The sequence below is a fragment of the Corvus hawaiiensis genome, chromosome 2 (genome assembly GCF_020740725.1).
Source record: "Corvus hawaiiensis isolate bCorHaw1 chromosome 2, bCorHaw1.pri.cur, whole genome shotgun sequence".
NCBI lineage: Eukaryota > Metazoa > Chordata > Aves > Passeriformes > Corvidae > Corvus > Corvus hawaiiensis.
The window spans coordinates 29857724-29882062 of record NC_063214.1 but is presented as its reverse complement, the minus strand read 5'-3'; the positions used below and the strand labels follow the sequence as shown (position 1 = coordinate 29882062).

General features: G+C 41.3%; 1 protein-coding gene across 7 annotated transcripts; it reads left to right on the top strand.

The window, feature by feature from the left end:
- The first annotated feature begins 358 nt into the window (after positions 1 to 358).
- On the top strand, positions 359 to 22962 carry SPICE1 (spindle and centriole associated protein 1). Of its 7 annotated transcripts, XM_048294806.1 has the most exons (17): positions 359 to 483; positions 932 to 979; positions 2027 to 2173; positions 6090 to 6192; positions 6905 to 7026; positions 8553 to 8638; positions 8934 to 9076; positions 9311 to 9451; positions 10195 to 10460; positions 13689 to 13820; positions 14466 to 14613; positions 16072 to 16296; positions 18307 to 18692; positions 19966 to 20137; positions 21525 to 21627; positions 21959 to 22046; positions 22833 to 22962. In XM_048294806.1, exons 1-17 carry the CDS (start codon positions 400 to 402, stop codon positions 22884 to 22886), a joined length of 2448 nt encoding a protein of 815 aa, XP_048150763.1. In that variant the 5' UTR covers positions 359 to 399; the 3' UTR covers positions 22887 to 22962. The 7 variants fall into 7 exon arrangements, with proteins under 7 accessions (XP_048150763.1, XP_048150766.1, XP_048150767.1 ...); XM_048294810.1 differs by lacking the exons at positions 359 to 483; positions 932 to 979 and adding an exon at positions 3455 to 3685 and having other exon boundaries at positions 2092 to 2173; XM_048294811.1 differs by lacking the exons at positions 359 to 483; positions 932 to 979; positions 6905 to 7026 and adding exons at positions 3455 to 3685; positions 4685 to 4721 and having other exon boundaries at positions 2092 to 2173.
- The last annotated feature ends 1377 nt before the right edge of the window (positions 22963 to 24339 follow it).

Genomic DNA, 24339 nt, shown 5'->3' with positions numbered 1-24339 from the left:
AAGATGTCTTGGGAGGGTATTTGCAGCGAGAAGGGAAAACAGTGAAATGAGCGAGTAGAAAAATTAAAGTGAGGCGAGAAGGAAGACGAGTGACAATGTCAGGAACAGTTCACGTGGAGTGGACTGGAGCGGCCAAGGCACTGCTTTACTTGAACGAAGTGGGGGGGGGGGGGGGGGGGGGGGGGGGGCAGCCCTGAGGGAGGGCGGGAGCAGAGGCTGCTCCCTCACAAAAAGCCCGAGCGGAGCGGGAGCCGACGACACCGGCGCTGCCTTTTCGGCGGGGGCAGGAAGGAGGAGGAGGAGGAGGCGGAGGATGTGGCCGGGCTCCGCTCCTCCCTCAGGGCGGGCCGAGTAAAACCGCCTCCGGCCGCGGCCTCTCCCGCCCCGTGCGCGGCCGTGATGTCGCTGCTCCGCGGGCCGCGGCCCCGCGCCGCCGGCAGGAAGGGCCCCAGGAAGGCGGTGGTGGCCAAGCGGGACTGGGATGTAAGTGCTCCCCGCTCTGGGCTGCCGGGCGGCCTCAGCTGGGAGAAGGGCCCGGGAGCCTCCGTGCCCGCGGCTGGGGGAGCCACCGCCCTCCGTAGGGGCTGCCCCGAGGAGACCCCCGGGTTGCGTGGGGGTTCGTGCGGGCAGACACGCTGTGTGCAGGGGGACACGGCCCCTTTGGTTCCTTTGGCCCTGCTGGAGGCCCGGCCTCCTTCGTCTCCTGTGGGAAGAGCGCGCCCAGGCTTGGTGGAGGTGTTTTTTTTGGTGGCTGCCTCGCCGAGGCTGGAACGCTCTGCAGCGCCGTAAAAGTGCAGCGGAGTGTACTGTTAGGCTAACTGTATTGTATTTTAAAAGTTATTTGGGGTTTTTAAAAAATATAGCTAAAAAAACCCAGAACAGTTTGCTCTCAGTTATGACTTTTGACGTGTTCCCTGGTTCCTGTTCGCAGAGTACCGTCCATGACTTGACAGTGCACCGTGCAACTCCTGAGGATATTGTAAGTTTAATAGCAATCACTAATCTGTCCCTGTGGCGAGGGCATTTAGCTGCTTGTCTGACATAAAAAGTGCTTACCATGTTTACGGGGATATCTTCTGCCAATGTTTAATCTCCTTTTTAAGCTTCTGAACATGCTGGCTCTTTAGTGCTGGTTTTTTGTTTATGACATTGAGCATCCCCAGGTCTGACAGTTGGTGTTTCTCAGTTTTCTGTTCCCACTGGGAAGCAGTCGCTGCAGTGTTCATTTCAATAAACTGCATGCCATCATAAAAGCGTAAAAATGTAAATACATAACAGCTCAGTGGATTAGTTGAAGGTCTCATCTCTGCTGGGAAGGACTGAAAGATGTGCTTTATCTGAGGAGGCGCTCTAATTCTGAAAATACTTAATTTTTATTTAAACAATTTAACACAATTTCTTTATACTGAGTGATCTGTTCATTGCAAAGTATGTGGATTCCATTTACATTTTCTTGGTAGCATTAATTACCAGGATGGAAGAGGCAGTTTGAGCTATAGGTTTGTCAGGAGAGATGGTCACAGCAGCAGAGAGAGACTTGATTCTACAAGTGTTTGGCTTGATAGCTTCTAGAGACTTTAACAAGCTCCTCACACATTTAATTTCTTTAATTTGTATTTAAACTATTTATTTTTGTATATACCTTGTTGTTAGAAGAAGAGAAACACTATGTCTGGTGACTGACAGTATTAAATCAGAAGGCATTATGTCTTTTTATGCACCTTATAGGTAGTAGTGTTTGGGTTTTGCCTCCCTTTACAGCTGATAAAACTCTTGCTGAGCAAGGGGTGTAGGGCAGGTGGAAACAGACTTTTCCCATTTACCTTTGGAGCTGCTTTAAATTTGACTGGTACTGGAGGACTTTTACACTTGTGGGTGTTTGTGAGGCTGTCATTGGTACTACCATGAAGTTAACATAAATAATGTTCAGTGCACAAATGATAAAATCAAGAGGAGCTTGTTAGCATTGCCCGACAAACTTTGCCTAAGATTGATTTTTGAAATGGTTTCTTTTATGTTTCCATAGCTGCGTCGCCGTGAAATACACAAATCAAAAAACAAAGCGCTGGCACATCTGGAACTCCAAGAGAAAGCACTGAACAGAAAATGGAAGAAGCAAAAGCAACTGGATTTGGATTCCTTGGAGAAAAGGAAATTGGCTCTGATGCGTGAGGTGAGAACTAAATTTGCACTTGCATCCTGCTGCAAGTGATCTGCAGCAGTATTGGAAAACTGCTCTTGCACATAGAGCAACAGTTGCTCCTCTTGTTGGATAACTTAGTTTTGTATATGCATACACTCCGTGTGCTGCATGCGTGCCGTGGTTGGAGCAGACTGCCTGACATACCAACTGTTATGTATAGTTGCACATTTGACACATGTTGCCTGGCTGTGCCCTCTGTCATTCTGCAGGCCTCTTTTCATCTGAACAGGAACTGTTTGCAGAGTTCAACTGTTGTAGAAAGTTTGTGTGTTCTTTGAGTTCTCATTGCCAGCTTGCCTTTTCTTCCTCGTGTCTAGCATTTTTCTTTGATGCAAACATGAACGTTTCTGGGAGGGACGCTGCTTATTTAAACAGAGAAAGTGCAGAGTCAATGGGGCTGAAAGGGTGAGGCAAGAAGTTGGTAAGGGAGGAAAACTGACAAAGATTGATGAGCTGTGGCTGACAGGCTTCTCATCTGAGGATTGAAAAGCTTGTTCTCTCAGCATTCTAAAGTGCTCTGACTGTAAATATATTATTTAATTTGCTTTTGAATATTGAACTGTAGCAGTAAACCTAAGCCTAGTTAACAGAGAGAGTAGCTGGCACTGAAAAGTGGTGGTAGATCTCGTTCTGTTTCACATAGCAGGTCACTCCTTGCCATGTGTTATGAAAACTAATCTGAAAATTAGCTTTCAGACCTCTGTACTTGAACAGACTGAGAATTCTTCTTGTTGGTAAAGAATGGTGACGAACAATGTTCACCTAGCAGTTAAAATAAACATGATCTGGTAGTTCTGTAAATGTGCAGTGGATTAACCGTCACAGACTTCATTGTTTTGTGTTCTGTAATTTTTCAGAAGTCTTTTTCTGATCTCTGAGAACATTCAAGCATAGACAAACAAGTAAAAATACTTAGAATTGAAGATCACCCCCTTGTTTTCTATTTGACCCCAAATATTTGACCCTATTTGACATCTGCGGTCACAGTAGAATTTTTGTGTTATGGATATTTTGCTAATCAAGCCTCAGACTTTGACTTTTGTTACTTAGGTACTTTTCTGCCAAGTGCATTTCAGCAGAGTATTCAGAAAATCCCCCGTGGACCTCTAAATGAGTTTCCCTAAAGTAGTAGCAGCCTAGTTGCAACAATGCTTCCATGCAGAAATCAATTATGTGTCACAAAAGGTAGATTAGACCACCCGTTCTAAGATTCGTCTGGACTACCTATTATGTGACTTCATTCTTTTGCAGATGTGAAACTCATGTTTGGGAAATAGTCTTCTATATTTGTTGCTGTTTCTAATGAAAGTGCACAAATCTCAATTCCTCCTGAGTGGCTCTGCCCTTTATATTTAAGATACTACTTTATGCAGTTTGCTCTGTGTCTACTTCTGAATCAGAGAAAAGGAAGACAAAAGGAAAAGATGCCAGGCACGATGAAACAGATCTGGCTGTTGCTGTTTGAAACGTGGGCATCCTCTTGTGAGTAGAGAAAAACAAAATAAATAGAGGAAAGTTACCATTTCCCCCTCTCCCTAGCTTAAATCTTGTTAATTGCCAGGTCCTGTTGTTCAGAGTAACTGTGGAGACTCTGTGTCTCTCAGTAGAGCAAAACCACTGCCAGTTGTTTCCTTGTCTCTGTTACCTTGGTGATCTTTTACTGCTGTCAGTGTAACTTTCTAAGCCTCTTGAATCCTCCTCAACTGCAAAATACTCGGAGACAAAAGCTAGGAAGGTGCTGCTATTAGTGTTGTTTCTCTTGTAGTTGTGTGTTGAACAGAAAGACTTTACAAAAGAGTTACAAAATGGATAAGCAGAATTTTAATGTTTTGGGGATTTGTCTGCCTAAAAATCTGAACAAAAAAATAATGTAAGTTCACCTCTGTGATTGGGGAGTTTGAATGTGCAGGTACTACACTGATTGGTCCTGTAACAGCTTATTTTTTAAATAATGTTAGTGTATTGCACCAAAGGGTAGTGCTGAATGGGTTATTGTAGTGGGGAGATTTTAGGATGAGTCCAGTTTTTATTTTTCTTCGGTAACAATCTGAAACAGGAGGGAATGTGATTTTTAATGAAATTCGTAGGTGGTACCAAACTGGGACAAAGTACACTGCTCAATGAATTTGTTCAGGGTGTGTAAATGGGCCTAGAGGGGTTACAAGATGATTTCACTTTTTCTTCTCATCACATGCAAAGGTGAGCTAATCTACCTTGGGAGCAATGCTCTAAAAATGTTCATAACGTGTTCAGCAGGAGGGTAGAGCTTAGGAACCTGCTGATGCCAAAAAAGATCTAGTGAGGAGGGTAAAAACAAACTAGTCAGGATAATTTTTCTGATTGTACACATCACTCTAATTCTAATTGCCTTCAGGAAAGGAGTAATATAAACTTTTTTCCTTTTTTTCTTTCTATATTTTTTTTCTTCTGCCAATCTGGTATGATGACTTTGTCAAAAAACCTGCATTGCTTTGATGTCAGATGGCTAAATGGAAAGACAAGATTTAGTTTGTATCAGGTATGAAAATTCAGTAGTGGTCTGGGAAAGGAGATATGTGAAGTGATTGAAAGATGAATATTCACTGATTTGCTAAATGATTGTGAGACTAATCTCCTGCAGTGTAATGCAAGCTCAGAAGACTAGAAAAACACGGAAACTCAGATATGTAGGGAAACTTTGTGATGTAACAAAGCACGTAGTAAAATAGGGGGTTGAGGAGAAACAAGTGAAATGCCATTTGCTAGAATGTTTTGTATGAGGCTAAATGTAAGCCAGCAAACTTACCAATGGACATTGAAAGGAACTCTGGAGATAATGGCGTAGAGTGCTCTGAAACTGTTGCAAAACAGTCTGTCTTATGATTCCTGGGGGAACAAAAATTGTCACTCTGTTTTCAAAGACATGAGCCTTTTCTGGGAGGTCTTCTAAAGTACTTGTAGTCTCTGGATCAATTTGATGAACCACGATGAAGTGAAGGTCACTTACATATCTCCTCTCAGGTGTTCAAGAATAACTACCTTCTCCCCAGGTGGTGGGATATAATTTTACTAGTTTTCCATTTCCAGCTTTGTGAATGAAACCAGGAGTCAGCGAGGAGTTCTAAATTGTGTTCTGCCTACAAAGCCACATCCCCAGTCAGCTCCATTTGGCTCATGGTGGCTGGATGCCTCTTGCCTTGCCCTGCAAGACATCCTTCCTTAGGAAGCACTTGTTGTGATAGACTTCAAAAGCTAGAGAGAGACTTTGGGAGAAACAATTTGAATACAGAAGCTGTATCTTCTGGAGATTCCAAAAATGTCTTCTGATGCCAGATGCAGTCAGCTGTGTTTACCTCTGCTGGAGCTTTTGGTGGTATGTGGCTTAAGTTTTAGGTAGTATTTTCAGGAGCCAAGACTGAGTGAAACAAGTCTGCTTGAATTGGTTTGAATCTAATCAAATAGTACATGTTTTGGGTGTCAGATACATGTAAGTGTTCTATGCCGTAACAACTTTGAGATCAAATGATTTGAGGATGCATACTGATTTATTTTTAAATTGCTAGATGTGTCTTTATTTTGATGAGCGTGTCATAAATACCCAGCTTCTTGTGTTAGGCTGAGAGGAGAAGGGAGTGAGAGGATTTGTTCTAAAGACAGTCAATTCTGATGGGAGCCCCAGAAGTAATAACTATTTAATTTTTCAGAAAAACAGTATGAATTCTAGTTACTCAGAATGAAGTATGGTTTTTTGATGTATCTTATTTAGGATCTAATTGCACAATACCAACTTGGCAGACGTTGTCCTGTTGGCTGTTCTCTTGGTGACAGTGTGGAATAACAATACCAGAAAGAAAGGAAAAAACTCAGTCTGCCCAGTGTAAAGTTTCCTTATACACTGTACTTTCAGATTCTGTCTGATCAGTACCGTTTGCAAGATGTATTGGAACGATCTGGTCAGGTTATGGCTGTGGCAAAAGGCTTGTTTGGGGATGCTCCTCGCACACGAACAGGTAGAACATCTCATCTGTATGTGGTAGTACATTTAAGATTATCTCTTTGCTTTCCATAAATAGTCTTGCTTTGCAAAGTGTTCTTTTTAACTGCTTTCATCTTATCCTCTAACATAGTATGATTGATCCTGCTCATATTGCAGGGGAGGGTGGCTGATGGCTGGTTATTCCACTGTGGAATTTCACATCTTGTACTCTGAAGCACCTCATGCTCACCATTTCACAGCCAAGCTACTGGCCTGTGCAGGGCACCAGTTGGAGCTGCTGCAGTGGTTCTCATTGCTGCATGGGCTGACTCTTTGCTCTTGGATATTGCTGAAGATTTATCAGCAATTCCTGAATGAGGCTTTTCTTAATATGGCTTGTGGATCCTTGTGCTGATGGAAGGCTGGACTGGCTGTCTGCATGTGAAATCTTAAACCTAGGGGTTTTTTCTCTGTAGGCTGCCGTTCCCTTTTGTTCCCAGTGGCTGTTTGATCCTGCAAGCTGCTTTTGCACAAGTGTATTTATGCAGGTGGGAAGGACAAAAGCCGGGTATGTGGCCCAGTGTATTTAGTTAACCCTATGGTTGGTCTTTGGTTGTTGTTTAAAGTGACATCCCTGTGACCCTTTTTTTGTGAAGTACAGGAGCTTGATTTTCAGTACAAAGTGCTGCAACATAAGTACAGACCAAGCCCTCTGTGTTCTTCCCTGTGTTGTCTAATTCCTCTAGGTTTCCCTAATGTAACAATGGCTCCTAACTGTGACCTAGAATCATCTCAAGGACCCATTGTACAAAAAAGTCATCCTCCCAGTCAGCTTTCCATCCTTAGTGAATCTGTCATGGACTCCCAGGTAACGTATGTTTTGTTCATGCATGTCCTGTGGCTTTTTTGTTTGCACAAAATAAGAATATTCAAAGATAAGAGTTTCCAAGCAGAACTAAACAGGTTTTTGTTGATAACATTCATAGAAGACAAGATTAATTAGAGGCAAGTTTGTTTTGTGAGACTCTGGAAATTGTGAATTTTTGATTTCTTAACCTTTGGATATGAGAAACAAGCATCGTTATGTCTTGTAGAAGCTCTCTCACATTAGCACACCCTCCTTTTTAAATTCTGGAATTCTCAGGAAGAGTACAATGTAATTCTAGTCTAAGAGAAGAACTTCTGTATCACTTAACTAATTGCTACATTTCAGATTTACCAGTTATGTGTGAGTATATGGGGACACAGCCATTTGTACCCCAATTCACTCCATAGCCTTGATGAATCCTACAAATTTAACTTTTACTATTTTGCATGATTTTGCATTTATTCACATTTGTTGTAAACAATTTTAAAATTGTTTAAAATTTAATTTAGTTTGCCTTTGTGTTCTCTTTTCTTTTAATAACATGTTGTACCAGGAATGCTCACTGGGGTTTTGAGAACAGGCATATGATGCTCCCAGAAAACTTCCCACTGATGAAGACCAAACAGGCTGTTGGGAACAAAAGTGATGGTGTCATATTCCTGTGGTTCTCTACTCCTGTTTCCTACTAACTTGCACAAATATCTGTAATTTGAGCTGTAGTACCTCTGTGTTACATATTTTGGTGTGGTATTTGTTTTTCAGTTTTTTTAATATGAGGAGTTAACTGCAGCATCTTTGTAAGCTGTGTCACTGGATGCATGCTGCAGGATAAGCTGAAATTTTTAAAAGAAACACGTACTGATTGTCTGCCAAGCTTCTGTGAGTTCTTCTTCTGTGCCTACGACAGTCATAATTAAAGGCTCTCTGGTGAAACCTACCCAGAAGCAGATAAACCTGGTTTGAGGAACCCTAATTCCAAATTTGGTTGCTTGGATTTAGCTATAAATGTAGGACGTAGGATTGTATTTTGTTCTGGTTGCATTTTACACATAGAATATAAATGTAATTGTGGAGGTCTCATTATGAGGTTGTTTACCTTGTAATGACTGACTTTCGAATGACTGAAATTTTATAAATGCTGTGATTTAGGTTGCTTTTCTGTATTTTGCCTGCTGTATCTGTGCTTTGGTACAGCCTTAACAGCTTTTATTTTATCCTCTAGTTTGCATGGGTTTTCATATTTAATATAAGTCGTACAAAGAAAAGGTTGGATATTGAATTGGTCACTTGCTGTGTTGTTTTCAGAGACAATTGTCAGTATCAGTATTTCTTAGGTACTAAAGTCCCCCAGAACTTCCCACAAAGGGTTTGGGTTTTCTTTCTGTGTGGTATTTTTATTTTAAGTATGTTTTGGAGGGGAAGACTAAAAGAAATGTTTCTGGTTTTTTTCTTGAAACAATTCCTTAAAATTGGTCTCTTAAGTTATCCTGAAGTCCCTTTTGTTTTCTTTGTTGTCTCTTGAAAAGGCTCTTAATGAAGAGGAGGAGGAAGCATTATCAGAAGATGGACACCATGACATTTTGGGTTTCAAATCCAACATCAATTCTGACAGGTCAGTATAAATACATCCATTCAGGTTTTCACCTGCTTTACACTGGAAACAGGTGGTGTTAAAAGGGTGTTGAATGGGTACAGTTAAGTCAGTTCTTCTGTTTCCCTTTGCCCTCCTTTCCTGATCTCAGAATTTCAGGGAAAGGCCTTGTTGTAACATTGAGACTGGGAATGAAAGTGAGCAGGGATCTCACCTGAGCAGTTGTAGATAATTCTAGAAGCTCTGTCTGGACAGATAATCTGGAATCATGCCATTGTCCTGTTACAGTTCACTGTTATGCTTGTTTTGAATGCAGGCTACTTCGGTTGTTGAGAGAAGAAAATTCCTTGGTGAATTCTCAGCTGTGGGTTGATAAGGATGTGAGAAAAACCACCTTATCAAAGGAATCAAATGTGCCTTTGACTCCAACAATTGTTTCTCCTTCATTGGATCAGTCAGGTGGGATTTACTAAATCACAGCAAATTTGTTAAGCTCTTCACAGGATCCTGTCTGGAATTCCTTTCCTGGGTGGGGGTGAGAGACAGAAATGTATGCTAATTTGGCTCAGATGAATTTCCAGACTAAAAAGCCAGCTCTTAACCATAAAATTACTCTGGAACGTATTACTATTAAGAACCTACCTGAAATATTTCACGTGTGCATTTTTTTGTTTTGTTTTGTGTTTAAATCAGCCCTCAATGCTACCAGTGTAATCAAGAGAACCCGTTCAAGACTTCAGAATGAAGATGAAGAAGAGTCTGTAGACTCCACTGACACTGTGAGACAAGTGCTGAATCCAAACTCAAGGAAACAGAAGCATATTGCAGCAAAGAGTTTAGTACTTTTAAAAATAATATACCCTTTGTCCAAGGTCCTTTAGTGTCATAAGAAAATGTGAATTGGAAGGGATTTTTGGAAGTCATTGCAGGGCTAATGCCAAAGTTTAGGTGGTCCTTGAGTCTTGAGCATATCTAAGGATGGATGTTCCACAGCTCCTTGCCTACTTCGCCTGTGTTCTGCATGTTTATCAGCAAAACCAAGTCTGTAGGAATCTGGGAACCTTAAATACGGCCCTTTGATGCTGCCCATTACCGTGCTGGTCATGGAGTTCTCTTCAGGGCTTTTCTAGTTCTGATACAGGTTAAAATGCATTTCAATCCCCAGATCCAACACACATTTGTATGAGGGGACTGATAATCAGATACAAGCTGTAACATGAAGGGATTGTTGTAAGAGAGTTGCTTACTAAAGGTGAGAAAGCAGGTGATGTGGGTTAGCAGTAGAAAACTATTTCCATGCATTTAACTGGAAAGGAGAAAAGTACAAACAGGAGTATCCAAGAGAAAAGCACAAAGCAGTCATACTTGGGAGGTACTGTGGCTGCAGAAAATGTGGTTTTTGAGGATCTGAAAATAGGTGGAATGACTGGGGGACATTCTTTGATGGTCTGTTTCATCTTACAGCAAGAAAGGGCATTTCCTTTGATTTACTTCAATAAACAATGCAATTTCCTTGGTACTGGGAAGATCTCTATACAAGTTGAAATTCCAGTGACCCTTTTTTTCTTTTCCTTCAGTGAAAAGAAAGCAAGCTGCACAAAACTCTGCAAGACAGAAGAGAGGTGATTCTCCAGGTAATTTAATCCAGACTGACCTTCAGAGGGACAACAAACCCAGCCTAGATGTTCTCAACCACATGATCCATGAAGTGGAGCGTGAACTGGAGGAATATGAGCGATGTACAGGTCGTGAGGTCCAAAAAAAAGAGAGAAGTGAAGGCCTCTCTGGGTTTACACTGTCACTGGTGAACGCTCTCTGTCGTTTGATGCGCTACCTCAAAGAGGTGAGACACTTAGAACTGCTCCTGGAGAGTGAATGAAGGAGGGTGTAAAGTTACTTGACAGATGTGAACTGTGGTCTTTTCTGGCTTCCAGTCATTTTACATTGTACTCTGATTATCACTGCTTATTGCTTGGCTTGCATGCAATTAGGAGTTAAAACTTCTCCCAGCTTTTTGTTGGGAACTGGTTTGTTAGGAATTAGTATCCCTGGTGAAAATGGAGGAGTTGACCACAGTGAAAGTCTCTGTGTCTAAGAGCAGAAAATGCCGATTGAAGTATTTTTAAATTTGTTATTTACATATGCTCAGAGTTGTAGCAGGGTATTAACTACAGCATTGTTTACAAAATCATTTTCTTCCTTTGCCTCCCAAAGGTGATGCTATTGTCACTGGAGCAGTGGACCCAAATCCCCTATTTTCGTTGAGGGATTCCTTAGCCCTCTTTTTCTATCCATAACAGCAACTTTACCTTAAGGAAGAATGACCTGAAGTGCTCACTGTTACAGTGCACAGCTGGGAGTTAATGGAATTCCATAAAGAAGACCACCTGTGTGCCATGTAGAAGGTTTCTTTTAAAGAAGAAAAGGAAAATAAAGTGTATTCTATTTCATCTGTATCCCAGAGCTATCAATAGGCAGCAGTGCCTCCCAGATTCATTTGGTCTATGTGACATTTTAAACCTGATTATCGCAGTTCCTGCACTCTTAATAGGTGCAGCAGAGTATATTATGGAAATCCTAATGCTCTATTTCATAGCAAAGGTCATAGATCTCTAATGTATGTGGGACTGTCTTATTTTGGTTCCTTTTCAGAGTGTATAATAAGTGAAAGGGGGAAACCCATCTTAGGTTAAAATTCTATTTTTTTTTCTTACTGGATGTATGATAACTTAATCCTTGTATTACTCTGTATTTAATCTGTATGAAAGAATTTATTTTGATTAAGTCCTGGAAGCTAACAGTAAATAATCAATCCAAGAGTGAACAGCAGCTACCAGCAGGAGATGGACTTCAGCTGAGAAAGTCTTGTGTTTTAAAGCAAGTTAGTACTGCTTGGCCTTGGTTAAAATTGTAATACCAAAACAGGGAATTAAAATTGGTTCTTTTGCAGCTATAAGAAGGGGTCTTAGAATTCCAGTAGAATGTTTATTAGGAGTACATCAATTTAATAGCATCAAATTCATGTTGTAAATGTAATGGCAGTTATAATCCTATTTAGATTGTCTTTAATTTGTTTTCTACAGAAATGAGTTATTCCTGATCCTCAGACTTCTTCTAAAGCTAATCCCATGTTTTTTCTTGTGTTACCATTCCATCCTTCCAGAAGTTGATTATTGCTTTCAGAATTGTCTGCAACACTCATAAATTTACTACTTAAATTCTGAAGTAGCAATCTGAAGAAGTCACTCAAGCTGCATAATGTAATTAATTGTATTCAGGCTTGCTTGAGATAGACACTGCATTCATAATCTAAAGTGACTTTTCTCCTTTTCGGGGAGGTTTAATTACAATTAGAATTTGAGAATTTGCTGGGAAGAAGTACACCTTGTCTTGAACTTTTCCTAAAACCTGGTCCCTGTCATGGCAGACATAAATCAAGCACTTACGTGCACAGTCTGTCTTGCCTAGCCAGCAGAGTTAGGAGAATTCCAATGCCTGAAATATAACTGGCAGTGCCTTTTAAGAAAATGGCTTTGCAGGGGATATTTTAAAGGCCCAATTTTAGTTAGACAGTCAGTCTTCATGAGGTTTCAAAGATTTTAGATTCTCTTCATCATCTTCCAGTTTTGCTGCAGAAAAGCAGAAGGATTACAATAAAGGATGTTGCTTAATTTATTCTCAAAATTGTATCTAAAAAGTAGGAAGAGAAACTTGAATTTAGTAATATTTCATGAAATATTATTATTAAGTGATTTAAAAACCAACACCCATAAGAAGGAAATTGTGAATACAGAAGAGGCTAGAGAAAAGGAGAAAAAGAAACTTCTGGTATGTTTGCAAAACCATACAAAATTCTTGAAGGAAAATGGATAAGTCTGACTTGGTTTCTAAACTAATTTTTGTATCAACTTCCAAATTTAGAATGAATCGTTCCCTCCCCATCCCTATTCTGCTAAGAATACTGTTTCTTTGCCAGGCCCACATAGCAAAGAGAGTATGGGCATATTCCCTGAATCTGTGCTCCTCTGTTCTCCCTCTCTGCTGCATGTTCTGGTGCAGTGGTAAAGCTCATGTGGTTAGTTCCACATCTGGCAGTGGGCTGGGATAAAGATACTTCTTCCAGGGTAGACCAGACCCAAATCCTACCTGGTGGTAGGAATGGATATTAACCTGATATTTTCCCCATGCCTAAATGTAAGACAGAGCTGCTTGGCAGCTTTTGCTCCAAGACTAGGTCAGTGCTGTGCAGGATTAGTAGATACAGTAGCTCATTCAGATGATCTAAGGCATCAGTAGGCTTCATCACTGCTATCAGGGTAGAAGTGCTTATTTTGTGCTTTGGTTTCTGAAAAAGAGGGGACCATGTACAGTTTTTTTTAATCAATTTTCTGAGCCAGCATGCTTCACTTGGATCAATACAAAAAACCCTGTTCTCTCTAGCTGGAAGAGAAATGGAAAATGGATGCCTTGTCTCTCATATACTTCAGGGAGGTGTGTCTAGTAGCAGTGCCTGTGAGTTAGTCTCAAAAATATTTATTCATCCATTTCATGTGCATGCAGAGCTGTTTTGTCATAACACTTCTGAAACCCTCTAGAACTTTTTCTCTCTAATGGAAAACATTAGAAAGCAAGTACTTTCTCCTTACTTAGTCAAATTTGTCTTCATTAATGAATTAGGGAAGCTAAAGAATAGGCACAAGCAGAACAGGATGCTGACAAGCATCAGTACACCTGGAATTATTTGATTCCTGCATGAACATTCAGTGACTTAAGAAACTGTATCAGTGCAGAAAGAAAATGCTTGTAGTTACATCCTGTAAAAATTGTAAAGGCAGAAGAACAAGGATGTCTAGGATTCCCTACAGTGTCCTGAAGTAATAAAGAAAAAACAGTAAGCTCTCTGACAGGTCTCAAGCCCTGACAATTGGATTTTGTCATGAAAGTGATGAAGTCAATTTACAAATAGTGGGAAGAGTTGTTACATGATGATGTCATAATGACTTATTCCTGTTTTCAGATATGAGTCTGGATTGGTTTATAGTAGGTTTTTGGGTTTTTTCTCCCTCTTTAGACTGAAATGCAGCTGCATGAGAAAGAGATGATGAGGCAGCAGCAGCAGGAGATGTTGAATGAACACAGAGAACTGATTGATGCTCTGACTGCAGAAGTACTTCAAGTAAGGGAAGAAAACATTACTATGCAGGTACTGAGCCCCTCTTGCTCCTTACCCATCAGGATGACTTGTTAGAATTCTGAGTTCTGTTGCAAATATGGGCTGAGATGCATTGTCTCATGTTCTGGAGATTTTAACAATAAACCGAAAGAAAATGATAAAATTGAATGAGGAGCCTGAGAATTGCAGTAGCAGGTATGGGTATGGAATGTTTGGAAAATTGTGTCGTTTTATATAACTTCAAAGCCTGAGAAAGTGCTGGTTCTGTGAAACTGGGCTTTACTTTATCCACCTACAAGTTTAGGCACGTTCCTTCATAGTTCTATACTGTTAACACTACTGGAGCAATAAGTAGATGTAATACCACATTTTCCTTTTTTTAGTTTGCAGTGCAGGTAGATTTGATCAATGGCTACATTTGGGAATGGAGGGATTAAGAAACCTTAGAAAGGAAGTGAGGTCATGAGTAAGAAAAGGGAAAGCAAATAATTTATAAATGAGAAACATGGAGACAATAGTATTTAATACCTCACTGGAATCCTACAGACTCGCGCAGTAGTATTGAGAGGCCAAATTTCTTCTCAGGGCTGCTTGTAGTATATAATTTTCTAATTTATGTTGGTAGAACAAATATTTCTGTAATTCTGTGTATGGTTTTTTTTTTTCCTCCTTTAGAAGAAGCTTCAGCAATACATGACAGTAACAGATGAAAAGCTGATTTGTCTCACACAAGCATTTAAAGGCCTCCCTTTGGTAGAACCTGAAAGAGAACAAAGTCCAAAACATTTTGGAATTGCAGGCAAAGGTCCAGCAAACAGCCAAGGTGTGTACATGAATGTGTGAAGGATGAAAGAAGAGTTGTGGCTAATTTATCCCTGTAGTGGAAAATCTGGTGTTTAATAGATGTCTGCTTGCACAAGTACCTCTTGCATGAGCGTGAATGTCACTTCTGTAAATTCCCATGCCATGGGTTCTGCTGGGAGCACAAGCAAAGGAGGAGAATAGCTTTCCCCCATTAAGATGGCTTCCAAAGTCAGTTTCATTCTGAGGGTTGTGAAAAAACTCCAGAAACCCAAAGAAATCAAACCCAACAGAACCAGGATCTCAGCTTCCTGTTGCTGAGCAGGCTGACAGTCTGAGACTGGCTCTTCCATAAGACACTGGAGGTTGCTGCTGGCCAAAACAGCAGCAGCTGAGGCCCAGAAACCAACCAGTCAGAGAGGTCTGGTACTTGGTATTTGTGACTTTGTGAGAGGGGAGTGACCAGCTGAGTGCTGTGTGACATGGGGACAGGCTAAGCTAAGGCAGCAGCATTGGTGGCCAGATTACCCAAAGATGATTCACCTTGGACTGTTAACCACCTTTCACCACTGAGTTTTCTCCCAGCTGTTTTTCCTGGTTGGTTGTTTAAATGCATTGCTTTTGCTCTCAGGGTCAGTAACTTCTTGTGAATCCCAAGATTTCTCAGAGTTATTTGTATTCCATAGTTAAATGTTGGTTTTGTGAATCTTTTTGTACCTAAAAGCTTTCTCCTGGAAGAATTTTCTTCTTGGAAAGAAGCCACATACCAGATCCTTTTTATTTTGTGCTTGACCCAGGCCTTGTAAAAGCAAACAAAAGGAAATCATCCCCCAAAATACAAAATCCAAACAGTCAGAAAAGCACCCCTCAAAAAAACTCCAACGTAACACCCAAACCTTTACATTCAAAAATTCTGCGGCACTAGAATTTCCAAATCTTCTTTCCTTACATTCCTTAGTTAAATACAGAAGAATAGCTTTTTTTTTTTTACTGACAAGATATGTCATTTGAATTAAATGATAAGAAGATCAGCAGAGCTCCAAAAAGCCTTGAATTGTTTTCTACACCATTGTTGCCATCAAATTTATATTACGGGGCGTTAGGACAAGTGCATAAGTCTGAGTTTCCCAAGAGAATGTTACCAAATGCAGGTCAAATACCTGTTCAAGTCACATATCTGTAAGTCTTGTGCATGAGCTACAAACAGATCTCATACTACTATCCTGAAATTTTGAGGCTATGTGTAAGTGTTGTACTTGCTCTTAAGGCCAGTAAAAATTTATAATATGCTTGAGTGAAAGAATGCTGTTCCTGCAGATGAGAGAAAAGGTAGGAGTGTGTGTGGAACATCCTCTACTCTAGTCTGTCTTTTCAGATACCTGAACATAAGAGTTGTCATTGAGATTTTTTCCTATTTCACTATGACTAATTTTTTTTTTTCATTTGTTTAACTTTTATCCTTGGTTTGTTTTTTCTTTAGAAAAACCTGATTTGACCTGTTCTGAGCCCAGAACTGGTGCAGGCAATAGGGAAAATATGCTGAAATTTCCACAGGGAGAACTACCTTTCACGTTTCCTCCAGGGCCAGGTGCCTCAGGTGATATGAGACCTGGTAGAAGCTTCCCAGCTCACATCTTCCAGCCAGCTGTGCTGTTGTCACCACCTCAGCAGAAGAGCAGTCAGGAATTGTCTTCCTTCCAGAATGGTGAGATCTCTGACTGCTGTAGACCTAGGAGTCTGTGTTGTGTGTTACTGTTTCAATCTCACAGTACCTTTGAAGATGTATTTTCTATGGAAAATTTTTAATCTGTATGCCTAGACATATTGGCCCTATAGCTGGAATATCCTACTGCTGCACCCAGATATGCGTTTCTTTTGTTACTATGCCTGCTGCTAGACAGCCTGTACACTTCCTGTTTTCCATGTCCTGGCAGCAATCCTGTCAGTGGCAGTCCAGACTGACATTTTTATTTGGTATTCATTTTGATTATCATATCTGTGTGATTGCTGAAGCTCTTTGTCGATGACCTACAGCACATCATTTCAGATTTCCATCTGCTGATGGTGTGTAATCCAGCCTCCATCACCTTCAGTGGTGGGACCACTGAAGCCTGGAACTTCTGTTTCTGCAATCCATGTTGCAGACACACCAGGATGTCTGTAGGCTGTGTGCTCCTGCTTTGAGCCCATCTTCCCAGCAAAGGGTTTTTTGGAAGCTGTGGGAGCCAGGTTCCCATTGGGTTTCATTTAATACACAGGAAGTAGTTGAGGAAATTTTGGGTGAAATTATGTGGTGCCAGATAACCAGGTAGCTCAGTCTTGTGTCAGTATCCATAGGCTCTAGGGGTTTCATATTTTTAGCTCAGTTCTGGTGAACGGGAGGAAAAAAGTTCATCAGGGTGATTAGGGAAGGTATTTCTCATTTATCCTTACTGAAGTGAGCAGAAGGAAGCACCCTTTGTGATTCTCAAAATGAGCTGTTTCCTACTGCAGCTGTTACTGTAACCACAAGCATCCCACTGAACATGCCAGGGCCCTGGATAACACCCTTGTTGAGAGGCAGATAATGGTTGCTGACAAGAAGGAGGGTGCAGGAGTGGGTTTTGGGGTTTTCCTCCTTTTTCCTCCCTTTCAGCTGTGTTGCTTTGTAAGCCTTTTCCAAGACAGAATAATAACCAGAAGTCCTTTCGATTTTTAAGGAGTTAGCAGGGCAATTGGAAGTTTATGTCTAATTCAGCCACTTGGTGGGCTTCTGTGCTGTGAGGAGGTACATAAAAAATCTGGAAGAAATGAACTAAAGGTCTTGTTCTACAAAGAGCAATGTCTGGTTTCAGTCCCATTGAGAGCTGTCAGATGTCTTTTGTCATTTGAAACAATAATGCAGAACTGTATTCCAAGACTTCTCTAAAATACATTGTTACTCTCTTAAGACTGATGCTAAATAGCTCAACAAATGTTCAACTTAATGAATGTTTCTTTATGCTCAATGATTCATAAAACACACTTGAGTGTAAATTTGTAAGTGTTCATGTCTGCTCAAGAGGCTAAAGCTTGTGATGGATTGGGCTATTGGTGTATGAAGCATAGAAAATCTAGTTTTGGTCACAGAATTCAACTTGGACTTAGCATGTAGCAGCTGACAGTGCTGTAACTTGAGTCATGTCTCTGTGGTGTGTTATCTCTTTGCTGATGATGATGACCAAAAAAATACCTAACTACTTTTGTTGGCCACAGTGCTTTCTCTTTAGGGGCTGAGTAAATAGTTTATTATCATGCAAAAAATCTTGAATTTTTTTGTTTTAGTATCCTAAAAGTTTTGTTAATAACCCAATATAAGTATCAGAACTGAAACAAAAACTTAGTTTATCAAGTAAGGTGACTGAATTTTGGAAAATAGGGGACTAACTAAGAAGTAGTATTTGATCTGTCAGCTAAGAAATTGAAGACAATTATCTTCTTCTCAGGGACTTCTCTCTCAATCTCTAATTAAATATTTAAATGTAAGACTGTTTGCAATAGGAAATACTAACCTGGTGAGTTCTTATGGCAGGATTTTGCATGGACTGGATTTGATCAGTAATATAACACCTTTCAGACCAGATGTTCAATTCAAATTCCTGCTTGATTATTAGTAACCTGATGCAATAAAGTCACTCTTTCCTCAGTGAGGATCACATATCCCTGTCCTTACTCTTCCTTCATTTCGTGTTTGTAGTGTTTGCAGCCATTTCCCAGTCTACTGAAAGAGAGCCATGCAAGGAAAGGAGCTTACCTTCCTCCCTGAGAACACAGAGCACAACTGAGGAAAACTGTCCCATCTCTCAAAGGCAGCCAGTTCCTCCTGCAGCCAAAGACTTGGAGAGTTCCCACAAGAAAATCAATCTGTCCTGTCCAGGTGACACTGGGAAAAACAGCACAGCTGAAGAGTTACTTCAAAATGGTGATCTGCTGGGACAGATAGCTGAGCTCACACGGCAGAATGCTCTAATTAAAGCTCAGCTGAGCAAATTCAGAGGTGTCTCTGGAGACAAAAGTGATTGCCTACATCAGCCAGACCCAACACAAAATGCAGATCCTAGTCCAGACTCTTCACAAGGGCAGGTGAGAAAAGGAAGGATCTCCCTTCTGCTTTCCTGTAGTTTACTGATGCTTTTGTGTCTTTCCTGTTGGTTATTATTTTCATTTGTTTGCTTGAGGGCTTGTGATTTTTTTTTTTAAGTTATTATTCCATAAACAGATCAGCAGTAGTTCCTCATATTGGGCCTATGTTGTATACGGGTTCTGAGAAGTGTACAGCACATTTATAAGTTTAGGATAAGACTATTCTGCAAAAAGAGGTGTGCTCAGTGCAATGTGATCAGGTGTACCTCTTGTAGTTCGGGTAATATTAGCAGTGAAAGCACTGCACCAACCTACAGGTTCTCGTCAAGCTTGTAAAATGCTTATTTAAAGCCATGTCATACATATCCTCTGCTACCGTGACCCTAAAGCACATGAGATTAAAGTTAGTGTAGATACATCTTCTGCAAATGTTTGATGATAGTGTATGTGCTTGTTGGGTCTGTCTTGTCAGTCCTCTTCTGTGAAAATCCCAAAGATTTTGGGAAAGAGAGACCTGGAAGGCTTCAGTTTATATGGAAAAACTTTAACCTGCAACTAAGCAGTTACTCAGTGGATCCCAGTGAGTGAAGTTGACATCACAAAAACATCCCTGCCTTTGCTACTGTCTTGCTGTTATGTGTTTCATCACAGTGACTGATTGATTGTTCAATTAAGGATCCTAAAGATTAAAATTTCCTCATTTAAATGTAGGCTGATAGTGTTGTCACTTTCCACATTGTGTTATGTTGTGTAATATTTAGTCATCTGGTTGTACAGGGTGCTGCAAACTTTTAGTAAGTGGTGTTTTTGTGGAAGCAGTTGCTGAGAGGGAGGGGAAGAGGTCAAAGCAGATCAGGCCTGGCTTAAAGATGAGCTCCAGGACTTTCTGCTAGAAACCTGCTTTTGCTTCCCTGAGTATGTCTCTCTGATTAAGTATATTCTTAATTGTAGTTAATTGCTGGATGTTTGGTGGGTTTGGTTTGGTGGTTTGTTTGGGGTTTTTTTTCCTTTCTCAAATTATTTGGACAATAGCTGTATTTTTCCTACTTGAAGGAAGACCAGTAAAAAGTATTGTAATGTTTAATCAGTTAAGGACTTAGATACAGGACAGCAAAAGGGACAAAACCAGATTTTTCACAGGAACTGCTATATAATTATATTCACTTTCAGTTTGAAAACTAAATGCTTAGAAGTTGAAATATATTGTGTGCCCTCCTTGAGGGTGCCAGTTGTAAATTTTTCATTGGAAGTAATTATCCCATTATTCAAGTAGAGTCATCTCATGGTATCGAGGAGCTTGGAGGAAAGAATAGCAGAGCTGAACCGCCAGAGTACAGAAGCACGGGATAAACTCTTGCAGTTGATAGACCAGCAGAAATCAGCTGCTGCTGACATGGTCCCTCCAGTGCTGCCTCCTGTTCCAGCCCCATCCCTGAATTACACTGGTAAGTACCCAGCTTCAGGAGAAACAGAAACTAGTAAAACAGTGTTTTTCTCCTTTTGAGAGTCCTTATCTTACTGTATTAGTGGTTGTGGTCAGCAGTACACTTGCTGTTACTGACTGTGTGGGTACAAACACTCCTTACTTCGGAGAGCTAAAAACACATCAGCTAAACCTCTTCTAAGTTACCTTCTTAGTAATTAGTCTGCTGCAAGTACTGTGCTTCATGTTAAATCTGTTCTTTGCTGCGTTCTTGTCTGAAGAACAGGTACTGCATTTGGACATTAGTAGGAATTTCTCCACAGAAAGGGTTGTCAGGCATTAGAATGGGCTGCCCAGGGACATGGTGGAGTCACCATCCCTGGAGGTGTTAAGGAAAGACTGGCACACAGTGCCTTGGTCTGTTGGACAAGGTGGTGTTCAAAGGTTGGACTCGATGATCTCAGATTTTCAACTTCATTGATTCTGATATTCACTGGTGGGCAGCACTGGCCTTTTTAACCCATCCTCTATTGTGCTGCAGAATCTTGGGTGAAAAGACTGAAGTATTTATATAAGACTTCTAAAAATCATGGCAGAGTGGTTATCCTGTTCTCAACCACATTTTAGTTTTTGGTCTTTTGGGTACTCTTCCCATCAGACTGTCTTGCTCAGTTACTGCCAGTGCTAATAGAAAGGGATAACTGGAGCTTCCAGTCATGTAAAGAGATAAGTTAGCTTAGGGAATATTCTTGCTGATTCAAGATTCATAGATTAGCTGCCATATGTAACTATAAAAAAAATTACTTTCTAGGAGGTCAGGGCTGCTTTACCTTTTCATGGAGTCATTGTCATTACAAGCAGAACTGCATGTGACCATGTACACATGCTCTGTCTGGGACACCTGTCCTTTCCCCTTGTGAAACCAGAGGGATGTATAAAGGGGGAAGGACTTGGAGAGAGGAAGGAGGGGGAGGAGGGAACCAGTGTGTGTGCATTTGCATGCAGGTGCAGATGCAGTGACTCATGGGTTGGGTCATAACACTTTCAGTGCTTCTTTGGCTGTTGTCATGTAAATTCAGCATGGTAAGTAAAATCTTAAAGGAACAAAGGTGAGAGATCAGAAGTCGCTAAACCTCTAATTGCCAAAAACCACAGAAAATTTAACCATGGAAGAATCATTCAGTATCTGTGAGCATTGTCTGTAGTTGCTCTGAATATCTGCTCCCCATGTCAGTCATTTTCAGAAAGTGAGTATGGGGTTGATGTTTAACCTGATGTTTTACTTCTGGTCTGTATATTCTATGCAATTGGGAAGAGGTTGTGATACCTCTGAAAAAAATGGTAAAGTGAATGTTGTTGTGCAATGTTGCTGTGTTCTCATCAGAATCAAGCAATTATTTATTGCCTAGAACATGCAAGGAGGACAGTTGAAGTCTCTGTTCCTGGGGCAGTGGCTGTGGACAGCTCCAAGGATGACAGTGTTTCCCATGCCAGTATGACCAGTATAAGAAGGTAAAAGTTCACCCTTTACTATTTCATTTTTGTAGTATCTTAATTACCCATGCAGCAGAAATTGAACACAATGGAGAAATTGCCACATGCTTTTTGGCTTTGTGGGTTTTCCCTGACTTTCTCACATTAAATCTGTGGAAGTGGGACAAAGGTCTGTCAGCTTTTTCACAACTTCCTTGGTTTTTATTTAAAATATCTGCAATCTGACATGAGACAGATGACCTGTGTTGTTGAAGACTGCTGATGAGGAGTCCTAACTCAGGATCAGAGATGCTGTTCTAGTAGTCACGTCCATTTTTCACTTTTTCAATCTTATTTTGACTATTTCCAGGTCTGTAGGAGACTCCAGCAAGCCTTGTTCACCTTTAAGTGCCACGTCAGAAAGTGCCAAATTAAATTCTGTCAGCCAGAGACCAAAGGTGAGACTGAAAAATTTTATTATGTTGTCATAAAAGGAAGAAGATGATCATAATATGGATGAAGGGAGGAGAGCTCTGTCCTGTTTTAAATATCCTAAGGCTAGTATTAATCAATTCATGGCAGTTTGGATTATAGACAATTGGTAGGAAGAGACCTGAGAACTAGTGACATTCATTATTTTCTGCCACAGAGTTGTGTACAAGTGAATAACCCTTTTCTGCTGCAGCATCTTTGTGTGTTAGAACTGGAAACCTTTGGAAGTCTTTCCCTGGTGGCTCCAGAGAACCTCAAGCCATGATTATGATGTACTGGTAGAGCCACAGTCAAGAGGCAGGCAAGCTCTTACCTAGCTGTTGCACAAGTCAGTTGCTGAAGGATGAATAAATCCAAATGTAAAGAAAAAGCCCCAGTCTAGATTTCTGACTCCTGATGTGCAAAGAAAAGGATAGCCCACAGTGAGATGCTTTCACAGGGAACTCTGCAGGGGTACAATCTGATAAACCAGTCAGAGAGCTGTTTATAGGCTTGAAAGCAACCATGAGGACATAACCTACTTCCTGGTGTCCAAAACAACCTAAATTAGGAGTGATAAAGAGAGCAGAGTTAGGGTCTAGGACTCCCTATCCTGACAGCAAACTATACATCCCCAGAGGCAAAATTTGAAATTATTAAGGTTGAAGTAGGTGGTGTGACTCCCTCCATGGTGCTGATGGCAAACAGTCCTAACACACAGGTCTGTGGGAAGTTTACTGTGTATGAATCTGAACTGGTTTCTTTTTTTACAGGTAGAAAAGCAGAAAGAAGAAGGATGGTTTGCATTGTCAATGCACATTATGTAACAGAAGCTGAGCTCAAGTCCTGTATTTTTTAAATACTTTTTTATGGACCACAAATAAATCACAATTTCCCTCTACAGGTACATCTACAGATGTACGGTTTAACTCTGAAGTGTTTTCATGTCAGTGCCATTAGTATGGCAAGGTCCATGTGCTTATCGTATTTGTACCCTACAGAGCACTCTAGGAAGCCCTGGGAATGAGTTTCTGAGCTGGATGCATTGCTGTGATCTTACACCTTTTCACCAAAAATTCTTTCCTGAGGTTGTAAACTCAGGCTGCTGGAGCTTTACAAGTAAGGACCTGGTTGCTCTGTTAAGTGTGCTGAAGGCAGGAGGTTTTAGAAATGGCCTGTGAAACTTTCTGGAGCATTTATTTGCACAAGATACAGGAATAAAATGTTGGGGAGAACTGAGATGAGGGAAGGTACCTGCATTGAAAAGGAACCTGGAGATTAGGAAGCCGTTCTGTTTCTGGTGGATAAGGATTTGTTCCTTCTGTGGTGTCTTGGGAATGTTTGTTTTTATCCCATACCATTTTTGTTTCTTTGTGTTGTGTCCAGGGTGGTCACTGCCACCCCCTGGCTCTGGGATTGTTGTGATGGGTGAGAGCCAGACTGGGATTTCCTGTGAGAGTTGGGAGGGGAGCAGCCACAGCTTCTTCCTTCTGGGCAGGTGTATTGGTTTTGCATGGGCTGGTTTTTGGTAGCGGGGGGCCACAGAAGTGGCTTCTGTGAGAAGCTGCTGGAAGCTTCATTCACGTCTGGCAGAGCCAATCCCTGATGGCTCTGAAGATGGACATGCTGCTGGCCAAACCTGGGCCAATGAGAGAGGTTGGGAACGCCTCAGTGATAACATATTTAAGAAAAAAATCAAAACAAAGTGCACACAATTTTTCTTCTAGTCAGAGAAGAGGAGGAGGTGAGAACATGTGAGGGAAAACAACAGGCTGACACCCAGGTCAGTGGAGAAGGAGGGGGAGGAGGTGCTCCAGGCATTGGAGCTGAGATGCCTCTGCAGGCCCTGGTGAGGACCATGGTGAGGCAGCTGTGCCCCTGCAGCCCTTGGGGATCCATGGGGGATGCAGAGATCCACCCGCAGCCCCTGAGGGAGGTGCCCATGCCAGAGTGGGTGGATGCCTGGAGAAGGCTGTGATCCAGTGGGGCATCCAGTGGAGAGAGGGGCCCCTGCTTCCAGGCTGGAGCAGCCTGTCCTTGGAGGACTGCACCCCGGAGAAGAGCGGCCGACATCGCAGCAGTTTTGGGAGGGCTGTGTGCCCGTGGGGGAATTCACATTGCAGCAGGTGTGGCAGGACTGCTGCTCGTGAGAGTGGACCCACGCTGGAGAAGTTCATGGAGAACTGTCTCCCGTTGGAAGGACCCCACGGTCTCACAGGGGAAGGACTCCTCTCTCTGAGCAGTGGGAAAAAATCTCAGGTGATGGACTGACCAAAACCC